This window comes from Leptinotarsa decemlineata, unplaced genomic scaffold, assembly GCF_025532065.1.
Source record: "Leptinotarsa decemlineata unplaced genomic scaffold, Ldec_3_MD MMD2_tig00026340_RagTag_RagTag, whole genome shotgun sequence".
NCBI lineage: Eukaryota > Metazoa > Arthropoda > Insecta > Coleoptera > Chrysomelidae > Leptinotarsa > Leptinotarsa decemlineata.
The window spans coordinates 11337733-11349911 of record NW_027412694.1 but is presented as its reverse complement, the minus strand read 5'-3'; the positions used below and the strand labels follow the sequence as shown (position 1 = coordinate 11349911).

The window sequence follows — 12179 nt, the reverse complement described above, 5'->3', positions numbered from 1 at the left end:
TACTCTTGACCTGTTTCGACTTCATATTCTTACCTGATTAGTTGCCCACTCGTATACTACATGAACTAAACCAAAGTTCAGATCTTCTTGGAACTCATCTGTCTGTATTCCCAATTGCAGTTCTTGTGCACCAATTTCATTATGTACTTCTGTTATATCTTTTATTGCCTAAAAATAACATTCAGCTTTTCACAGTGTAATTGAGAATTAGTAATGTATCAACAAAGAGTTAACCTTTGAAAAAAAAAAGTCACATCAAGGGTCCATTAGAACCATAAAGTGAAAGACTGGAGTTTTTCTCATATCCCTCGAGTTGCTGAAGGTGTGAAAATTTTATACAAATTTTACACATATAATGTATTAGGAATCACACGTTAAAAGGTAAGACCTTGTTAGTCCTTAGCTCGCACAAGTTTCTCAACAAGTTGTCGTTCGTATGGGGAGCTGATTAATGGAAAAACAGATTTTAAACAGAATAGAAATCTTCTTGCTCGTCAAGAAGCTTTCATATAATATAGGGTTTTTCATTTGAAAAATCAGTGAAAAAACTGTTGCTTCACATAGTATTAGATTAAATTACCATTGACAAACGAAAAAGAACATTATTAAAAAAATTTGTGGAAATGGGGATTTTCTATATTTTAGTTTATTTTTTTTATTTTCAGGCTCCCTAAATATACTAAGAAAATATTATATTATTTTAAAACTATGAGAGAAATCAGACTGTTATTATCTCCCTCGAAACAACTTCTTTCATATAATTATGAGTAGTTACATGAAAGAAAAATTTGTACTCCAAACATTCGTTATGGAATTGAATCAGATATCAGTCACAGGAACACTACACAATAAAGATGTTGCAGAAAAAACTTTATTCTTCGATAAATTAACAACAGAAAATTGGATTGAATTATTTAAACAACATGAGATAAACGAGATGATCCAAGTTTACTATAATACCCTGAACTACTATATGGAAGTATAATTTCCTCCCATGAAAGTTAGAATGAATTCTAAGCGTGACCCTAGCATTTATTCATATCCAAAAGTAATTGCTGCAAAAAATTAAATTCAGATACTGAACGATCAATTGAAACTTTTTAACAACTATGAGAAAATCAACACCAGAATTTAAATGAAAAATATATAAATACGAACAATTACTTATGAAAATGACGAAAGAAAAGGTGATGAAACAACTGAACGAATTGAACAGTAAACAAAAAACAATCTGGCAGTTTATAAATAAAAACATAGGTTGTAATAATCACCCGAATAGCTCTACTTGTCTTACATCAAAGCAGTTCAATGACTTTTTTATAAATGTAGCCCTGGATACGAATAATGAAATGAGCACACCCAATAATTCATTCTCAAACTATCTCCACCAAGTTCCATGCAATGCTGATAACTCGATGCATTTCTATTAAATTGATACTGCAGAGGTAAGTGAAGTCATCAAATCCCTAAAAAACTCGGGCTCGCTTGATATTTACAATCTTTCAGTGGTTAAGTACAAAGAAAACCTATCTGCGCTACTACGACCAATTACATGCAATGTCAACTTGATTCTGAAATCTGGTGTATTTCCATCAAAACTAAAAATTGCAAAGATAATTCCGGTCTTTGAAAGTGGTGATATCAATCTTCCTCCAAATTACAGACCAATTGCACTACTTCCAGTAATCGCAAAAATTGTAGAAAAAAGAATGGCAATAAGAATGATAAATTATTTAGAGTACACAAATATCTTGACAGATAGACTTTGGATTCAGGAAAGGAAGAAGCACGTCGAAAGCAGTGCTCGAATTAGTCGACTTCATAACTGAAGGTTTTGAAAACAAAGAATCAACACTTGGCATATTCCTCGATCTGAGCAAGGCGTTCGACCGTGTCTCTACTGACATTTTATTAGAAAAACTGTGATACTATGGATTTGTAGGCATAGCACACGCACACACAATCTGCTAGCATCATATCTAAATGAGATAAAGCAATGTGTATCATATAATGAAGAACTCAGTAGCTTACAAACGATATTGTATGGTGTTCCACAAGGTAGTGTTATTGGGCCACTACTTTTCTTGATTTATATTAATGATCTGCCAAATTCAATGACAATGTTTACAATGCTATTCGACGATGACACTTCCTTCGCCATTCGGGAAAAAATATTGATAAGTCATCAGAATTAGAAATGCGAGTTATTCAAGAAGCTACGGACTGGTTTAACGCGAATAGCCTATGTGTGAATGAAAGCAAGACACAAACAGTTATGTTCTCGCTGTCTCATAATCTCTTAAATAATGTGAAATGTCTTGGTATAACCATTGATTCAAAGTTAACTTGGAAACCCCATACTGACAAACTAGCAAAAAATCTATCATGCAAGGTCTATGCAATCAGGCAGATAAAAAATAAAGTCGGTACTGAAGCTGCCCATACAGCTTATCTTGCAATGTTTCATAGTTCCTTAATTTATGGATTGATAAACTGAGGCACATCTGTTCATATCTCGAGAATATTTAAAATTCAAAAAAGAGCAATCAGAGCTTTAGCTGAAATAGGTCAAATGGAGAGCTGTAAGAATTGGTTTATTAAGTTCAATATATTAACTCTGCCATCATGTGTAATATACTGCAATTTGATACACATTCAAGAAAATTCACAAAAGTTTATTACAAACGGTAACAACCATTCGTATAATACTAGGAACAAGGATAATATTAGAGCACCAAACCAAAGACTAGAAATAACAAGGAGATGTAACTCATACATCTCATTGTACATCTCACTGCCCCAATCAATGAAAAATGCAACCTTCGCTAATTTCAAACGGAAACTGAAAAAACATCTCTCAGAGAATGCTTACTTACTATGATGCATCTGACTTCAGCTTTACAGAGTGACTATCGTCAATGTAGGTACTGTCACTATGTATCTTTATTTTTACATTTTCATTTTTACATTTTATATTTATTTACTTTGTTTTGTGCTTGTATCATATACAATTTTTACATACTACCTACTCCTTTTCGGCAATTTTAATTGTAATTTACATTTCATATTCATATTCATATTTATTTATCACCAAAGGTTATACAAACTGTGTTGACTTACAAAATGCATAACATTTATCGGACTAGTCAGATAAAAAAAAATATACACAATATATGTTCACATAATGAGAGACATAATCGTATAAATCTAAAGAGAGATAGACCTACATAGATCATACACAACTAAAATAAGAGAGATAGACCTACGTAGACTATATAAAGTTAAAAGTCTAAAATCTCATCAATACTATAGAATGAGTTATCAATTAAAAACAGATGTAAATTTTTCTTGAAAATATTAATGTTGTTATTATTGTCAATAAAGCTCTTTACTTTGTTAAAACATTCGATACCCATATAATTCGGTGAATTTTGGCATACTCCAAGTCTAGAATGAGGCTGGTAAAAATTTTCTCTATTTCTAGTCAAATACGAGTGAACATCACGATTTTTTTGAACTCTATTTCATTTTCCTCTACAAACATTATTAACTGAGATATATAAAAACAAGGCAGCGTCATTATTTGAAATTGTTTAAAAAGAGGTTTGCAGGTTGAACTTGGATGGGCTTTAAATATAGTCCTCAATACCTTCTTGTGTGCATGGAATGCCTCCTTAAAATGACAGGAAAAACCCCAGAAGATCAGTCCATACTGTAGGGCTGACTGAACTAACCCAAAATAAAGTGTTCTTAAAACGTCATGTGAAACAGTTTCTCTTAAGTTTCTTATTATATAACAGGAAGTGCTCATTTTTGAACACAATGTTTGTATGTGTGCTTCCCATGTTAATTTCTGATCCAAAGTGAGACCCAGAAATTTTATAGTTTTTTTACTCTGAATGGAACTGGCAGAGACTACCAGGTATAGCTCAGAATTGGGTGCAACATTTTTTGGCAGAAAACGCATGTGGTAAGTTTTGGCGACATTCATCGTGAGACCGTTATTTAAGCAGTAGTCACTTATTTTTTTAGAGGCCACATTACTCTTTTTTTCTAGATCAGTATTTTTATTTGACATAAGTATATTAGTGTCATCTGCATAGACAATCATCTGATTTGACGTAGTGCAGGTATCTTTAATGTCATTTATGAAAATAATGAAAAATAGCGGTCCCAGAATGGATCCTTGGGGTACACCTAGATGTATTTCTCTCGCGTTTGATCTCACGCCATCTACCACTGTGACCTGTTCTTTATTCATAAGATATGATGTAGCCCAGTCATGTGCAACCCCCCTGACACCAATGCCATCTAGTTTCATGAGCAATAGCTTATGATTAATTGTGTCAAAAGCACGACTGAAGTCATAAAATAAACTAAGAACATGATTTTTATTGTTCAGAGCACCGTAAATAAAACCAATGCAATCCAGAATAGCTGTTTTTGTTGATTTATTGTTTCTAAAACCATGTTGAGTATTAGAAAGTAGCTCAAAGTGTTCTAGATAGTTTATTAGTCTGGTAGAGTAGGCTGATTCAAAAAGCTTAGCAATTTGGCTTTGCACACATATAGATCGGTAACATTTTAAATCATCTTTTGAGCCTTTATTTTTGAAAACTGGTATGCATTTGGACACTTTCAAATCTGGAAATGCCCCATATGTAAATGATGCATTGATCAAATAGGAGAGTGGTTCAGCAATAACGTCGCCTACTATTTTCATCACTTTACCATTTATTTCATCTAAACCAGCTGCGGGTTTAGATGCAGTTTTTGACAGCATTCTTAAAATTTCATCAGGCGTCGTTGGTGATAAAAAAAGCTTGATTTGGTTTTCTTGATTTTTTTTATCGTAGTTTGGTACATTTGTTTTGAAAGAGTCGATAAAGAAATCATTGATAAAATTGCTCTTTTTTAAAGGATCGATAATTGGGTCACCATGATTGTCAATAACGTTAATAGAAGAACTAATGAAATTGTTAGATTTTGATTCATTTATGATTTTCCAGCTATCTTTCATAATGTTATTAGATTCTATTTTTCTGTTATCGTTTCTGCTTCTCTGATGTTGTTTCACTAGGTTTTTATATTCTTTTTTTTATTTGTTTATAGTGTTCTGTATAGTGTGGATCATCAACCTCTTTTCTAATTTTGTCCATTTTGTAGAGTTGGTCATGCATTAGCTTTATTTCAGGTGTGAACCATTTTTTAACTTTATTTGGATTATTAGGTTTACGAGTCAAGGGAAAAGCACAACTATAGTGGTAAAGGAAGGTATTATAAAAAGAAGAGAACTTGTTTTCAAATGTAGAAGCTTTATACATATCCGCCCATTTTTCATTAGACAGGAGATGTCGAAAGGTTTGATTATTTAAGTTATTGAAGTTTCTCTTATAGGTATATTTAGGCTCACTAATTTCTAAGGAAGTCAGTTTAAACGAGCATGTTTGGTATGTATGATCTGACAAAAAGGAGTTACAAACTTTTACATCACTCACCTCCAGACTAGAGAATATGTTATCAATACACGTCACACTTCGTTTTGTTATTCGTGTGGGTTCATGTATATGGTAACTAATATTATATTCTGACATTAGGTTTATTAGGGACAATTTCATTGAGCTATGTTCAAGAAAATTTACGTTCACATCACCACAAATAATGTAATCGTCCTTATTGTTATGAATTTCATGCAGTACTAGTTCCATGTTATGTATATAGTCTTTAAAGTCACTCTTTCGAGTTCTGTATACAGCCATAACCCATACTGCATTTTGAGTCTTTGGAATTCTAACTCTAGCTAGGCATGCTTCGAAATTCTTCTCCACACTTTTTTGGGAGATTGGTACTACCTCAAGACCATGTTTTACATATATACATACTCCGCCTCTACCATGACAGGATCGTGCAAAGTAGGAAATTAATTTAAATTTTTTTACCACAGTTACCTCCATTTCTTTGTCAGTTAGCCAGTGTTCGTCTATACATATTATATCTGCATTGCACGATGTCAGCATAACGCTAAGGGAATCACATTTGTTTGATATGCCTTGGATATTCATAAATATGTAGGACGGTAAGAAAATCATCAATTTCTGTACTTTTGCTTTCGTTATTTCTTATGTATTTCTCCTCTTTCCTAAAATAAAACCTGTGGACCGCTACCCCCCGTGGCCAGAAGGAACTAGTATACGCAGCAGCTTTTAATACATAGTCAAGGCCCACTTTGAAACATTTATTGTCTTTATATTTTTTAAATGTGTCAATTTCTTTGACATAGATCAGATTTTTTTTAATCGTCTTTTCCTCCAGATAATTTATTATCATTTCTTCTGATACATGATCCTTGACTTTTATTATAAAAAGCGAAATTCGAATTTCATTAGCTCTCCCTACAAAACTGTTAGTTTCATCCTCTACACTCACTGCCGCTTGTCCAATCTAGTATTTTGGTTTTTGCTTTCTTCGACGTCTAACTGTTTTGAAAGGACTGTCTGGTTCTTGGAGATTCTCCTTCCCTTTCGTATTCTCATTATTTTGGATATCATTTTCCAAGTTTATTATTTCCTTAAGCTTCTGTTCACTCTGAACCTTCATTATTTCAGTTGCCACAGAGCTGGAATTAATAGTTGGTACACCCTGTAAAGTGGGAATGTCTAATACTTCCAAGATATTTACTTTATTTTCTTCAGTATGACTCATACTTTTTATGTCGTTTTGTTCCCAGTTGGTTCTGTTCGTTTGTGCTACTGAATCTTTTTTTGTATCAGTTAATTTGACATTGGATTCTAGGGTATTTTTTTTTGTTGGTATGGTCTGTTGATGTTTCTTATAGGTAGTTGAAGTTTTATTTACATTTTGGAGTCGCAATTTTTCTTCTAGAAAGGATACTTTTCCATTTAGTAGTTTGATTAAATGTTCTTTATCTTCGATAATTGTGTTTTTATCTGAAATGATTTGCTTCAGTAATGCATTTTCCTCCAATAAAAATGCTTCTTCAATAATACCCGATTCTACGGTGTATTTCTCCTTTATTGGTTCATCACAACATGTTTTTGTTCTGATTGCACATGCTTTGTGATAAACTGATTCACATTTCACACAACTTAATCCTGACGAGAACTTTTTTTTTACATTATTTGCACTTTATCTTTAGCCTATCTGAAACACTACCTTCACTTTCGGCCATATTTTATACATTATTGACTTGTCACAGCACTAAGGTGTAATAACTTGACCAATAAAAAAATCTAATCTAATCTATATTATACGGAAATGAAATGCTGTCATCCACAATGGTTGATATCGATGTTGCGAAATAACAAACTTGTATGAGTGCGTCTTCAAGCATTCCTGATCTACACATCTTTATAGTTTATTTTGAGAATGATTGCTTCCTTCCTTTCTTTGGAAGGTTCTCACAATTTTTGTATAAAGATGGAGAAGTAGAAAGCCAAACTCTTTCCCAAAAATTGATATCTTCTGAAAATATACTCTTTCAATTTAAACAAGATTCCTATAGTTGGGATTAAATCAAATAAACGAATGAGTAGATTCAAGTCATCTGTGGCATCAAGTCGTGATGTTATGAATGAATTGAGTGCATCATCTTCCAATGTTATTCAGATTGGTGCTGAAGAGGTAATAAGGTAAATGTCTTACTCCGAAACACCATTGTCTGCCATTGAGGATGACAGTGTTCCATGTAAGTGAAATTTTACTTCTTTCATATACTATATTGTGTAGCAATCCTGTGAATGATATCAGATTCAATTCTAAAATGAGTTTCTGAAGTACGAAGAGAATAGAAAAATTAGTTTTTTGTATAATTCAATGTTCATATAAAAGTAGTTGAATCAAAAGGTTTTTTCTTTTGTGTATTTATATGAAAGTAGTTGTTTCGAAAGGGGTTTTTTCCTCCAGTTTATGTTTGAATGTTTCTTCTTTGCATGATCTACACACCTTTGTGAAGAGTTAATTTGAAATTTCAGCTTTCTTCCTTTATTTGAAAGATTCCCACATGTTATAAAGATGGTGAAGTAGAGAGCCAAAACCTTTCTTGTGGTTCATCAAAAGTTGAAACTGCTTCAAAAATTTCACAATTATTCATCATTACATATTGATTTCGACTTTGAAAATAATTTGTGAGAATGACCTCCCATCCCTGTGTTATATAAAATATCCGGTAAAACTTTATGGTTATATTATTCAATAGGCCTGTCACATTTTTCATTTCATTGTTTCTCAGCAATTCTATAGAATGATCATTGCTTTTTTCTATTATTCTTCATCTAATCTTACTTTCATTTCTTTCAATTCTTCAGTATACCATTTTGATGTTTTTGTTTTATGTTTATGTCTTATTTCTTTGAAAGAAAAGCATTGATTCATAAATTGTCCGAAATTCCTTATGAAAACGTAGCTCACAGAGGATCTAGAGGTACCAGTAAAGTCTTTCAGTCCAATTTTGAAAATGTTTTAATGCACTTTTCAATACTCAAATATCTCGATGTCACTTTGTCATTTTTCATTCATATATTTTCTTCTTGATACAAATTTAGCATTTGTCCCTTATTATCCTACATATGCAGAGACACTGAACGGTTGGGTTATGTTAGGTCAAAAGTGAGTGAGTCTATTCGACCCTCCACCGAAACCCGCAAGAGTTTATTGTGGTTCACACCTATTCACACTCGACCAAGCACACACTGAACAGTACGTAATTGGATAAGGATTAATGCTGTATTCCTCCAAATCACTTCGTAAATAAGCCATTATTTCTCGACGATAAAAAATTATTGTTTTGGGTTATCCCTAAGAGATAGACATATACCATCGCGGACTTTTTTGTAGACCTTCTTAAGGTGTATAATACTGTAGTAGGGTTCAGCTAGCGTTTGCAATGTAAGCGCAAAAATGTGTTTATTTATGACATCACATTAGAAACCTCTAAAATTATCAGTGTTTCTCTACTATATCATGCATGTTATTTACATATAAACCTTTTTCTTAAACCACTCTATCTATTGAAAAAACCCGCATCAAAATCCGTTGCGTAGTTTCAAAGATCTAAGCATACATAGGGGCAGACAGCGGGAAGCAACTTTGTTTTATACTATGTAGTGATGGCAAAAACATTATGGCAAAAGCAATAAAAATGAGTCTACCTACAATATTTGTAAGGTGCATTAGCCAGTGTTCACGGGGCTTTTTTCTATTGAATAAGAACAGTATTCCAAGTTTTCCCTTAGAATTACTCCATAGTTTGGGTGACAATGAAACAACAAAAAAACACCAATTTCAGATTTTCAGTATGCACTACACATATGTCTCAGAAGGAAAATGTGTTTGCTAGTGCTAGTGCCACTTGATTTTTTTGTCGATTGTTATACAACAAGTGTGTCGACAATAACAGTGTTTGAGTTTTATTTAAATTCAATTATTATTATTATGAAACCACATTTCTGCTTAATCTTCTGACCTATCTGATTCTTTGATTTCATTATGTTGGCTTCCAGAACATATCAGCCTAGTAGCATCAGCAAATAATATACTACACATTTAGTATGTTGCAATATTTCAAGTATGTCATTTACTTAGAATTATAAATAGTAACGGCCCTATAACTGAACCTTGTGGGATGCCTTATAAAATAGGAAGGTCATCAGAATTTGTGCTATTGAAACTAATATGCTGAAAACACTCTTCCAAATAAGATTGGTTGAGTGATAGTATTACTCTCTTAAGTCATAAAATGAAAAATTTTAGAGATACTTTTAGAAACGTAGTAGAAATACAATGTTATGCTGCAAATATATATTCTAACAAAATATTATATTACTTTAACTAAATTTATGTACAATTTTTTCCACACAAGTTGTATTTCAGAAGTGGAAAATATATCTGCAACACAATAGACTGTTTTTATCAAATTCCTGAAATATTTCCCAATTAATATACTGATGAAAAACATTGACATCCCAAATATTTGTTGAGAAAGTCTTACATGTTAGACATACTGATCATACTCACCCTTTTCAAATCTGGTGTTAGACCTGAGTCGTCAAAAACTTCTCCTCTAGATTTTACCCTGAATACCAATGCTGATAAAAGAGCAGCTACTTCCGCTGCTCTCAGTTTAGTGAGTATATTTCTCAACACCAATTCTGTTATTAAAAGCTCATTCATACCAATTTCGCAGGCCACCCGACCTTTGAGTTCAACTGGAAAATAATTTTTGCCTTATCAGTTCCATTCTACTCAGTAATGAAATAAATTTCTGAATACAAAGAAATTTGCTAATGTTGGATCCAGTGTAATAACTAAGGAACTTGATGTTTTATCACGGTAACAAAAACCTGCTGATCAAAAAAAGTTTTTCTTTCGATGCAATAATTTAGCAAATTTATTCCAAGCGCTTGATCTTTATGAACAGATTTCTACAGATTTAGCTAATACTGAAAATGAAATTAATTGTACTCACTTTTATTCTGATTATCAACATACTTCAGTTTTCTCAGCAATTCTATCCTATTCTCATAATCTGGATATAATGACAAACTGGCGTTTGATAACTGAAACTCGAGATCCTTTTTCTTTCCTTCTAAAAACTTCCTCATAAACACCGATGAAAATTGCTGCTCGAAATTTGGAATTCGAGTACCGGGTAAATAGTCAATGAGTTTATCTTTGGCGTCATACATTTTTTTCAATGCTTGGTACAAATCTTGCTCATTTATTTTCAAGTCCATGATGAAGTGGTAATATTCAAGTTTGTTGGAAGAATCATTAGTGTTAGCTAACATAGTGAATTTATACAGTTCTTGTACTGCTTCAACACAAGTATTACCAGGAGGGTCATATCTGAAACGCTCCATTTGTCGTTTTTCCACATCTCTTATGACCAGCTCCGAATTTGTTTTGACAGTTTTGTTTGATATTTCAAATATGTCTACTGCAGAAACTGTTAATATTTCATGACTGGGTGTTCCTTCTGGGCTAAAAAGTTTTTCTTGAGCCAAACTCAACATATGATACCAGCGATCCTCTTTTGGATCATTGTCTTTTTGAGCTGTATCATCACTGAGCACTAACACTTTGAACTGAAGGTGTTTAGAACGAATAGTTGACAGCAGCAGAGCTAGTTTATTTATATGGTGTTTTTGAGTCACTACTAATATTCGTCCAGGGCTTAGTATCTTTTGGACTTTTGAAGAATTCATAACAGCATTCTGAAAGAGTGGTAAACATTAATATGACATTCCAAAATAAATTTCGGTGGTATCTGTAAATTTCAAAATAAAATCGGACCATGGACTGGACTGAAAATAAACATATGCTTCCTATATAATTATGGGATATATATTACAGAAAATTCAGAAAAACGTAAACTTAAAATGGGAGTGCCGCAGGGGTAAATGTTAGGTCCTATCCTCTTTATATTCTACGCTTATAATAATAAGAGCATTTATTAATATAGGAATCCTAATATACATAATACTGTTATAACAATCACATTTTGAAAATACAAGCAAAAGTATAACAAGAATAATAAAAATAAATAAAATCAGAGGATGGAGTGTACAACTCCCGATAGACCAATGAACTGAAAAGCTGATATAAATGTGGAAGATATGTTAAACTCAAACATATTTTTCTTTCAGATATTTAGTTAGACGGTTTTTAAAAATTAAAATGGAGTCACTACATTTAATATTATTGGGAAGTTTATTGTAGTCCAAGAGACCCATGTGGAAAAGAGAATTCATTGTCATGGTATATTTTGTTCGGGTAACATATAAGTTCTTATTCCCTCATGTAGGGTAATCATGGATTTCATTTTGATAAGTTATGAACTGGTTGAAATAGGTAGGAAATTTTCCAGTAATAAATATGGAAAAATAGGAAAGCCTGTATTTTACAGATAGCCAATCGAGAACCTGAAACATGGTCATTATAGGGGTGTATCTATTACATTTTAGGAGTATACGCATACATCTATTTTGTAGTTTTTGCAAAGAGGATATAGAGTTTGCATCAAAAAGATTGAGAAGTGTTGGACAGTAATCAAAATGAGGTCGAATTATCGTATTATAGACTGTTAGTGATGTTTCAAATGTCAACGTGTTACTAATTCTTGTAAAGAAGAATATTTTTTTAATAATTTTGTTATGAATGTA

The 12179-nt window shown here is 32.4% G+C and overlaps 1 protein-coding gene across 2 annotated transcripts in view; it reads right to left on the bottom strand.

The window, feature by feature from the left end:
- Positions 1-12179, bottom strand: part of tst (superkiller complex helicase subunit twister) — a 39036-nt gene that overhangs the window by 11325 nt on the left and 15532 nt on the right. For both annotated transcript variants that reach the window (XM_074183425.1, XM_074183424.1), the window contains 3 exons: positions 10484-11231; positions 10033-10223; positions 34-168 (listed from right to left, as the gene is read on the bottom strand). In XM_074183425.1, the coding sequence (XP_074039526.1) occupies positions 34-168; positions 10033-10223; positions 10484-11231 (1074 nt within the window). The remainder of the gene's footprint in view (positions 1-33; positions 169-10032; positions 10224-10483; positions 11232-12179) is intronic.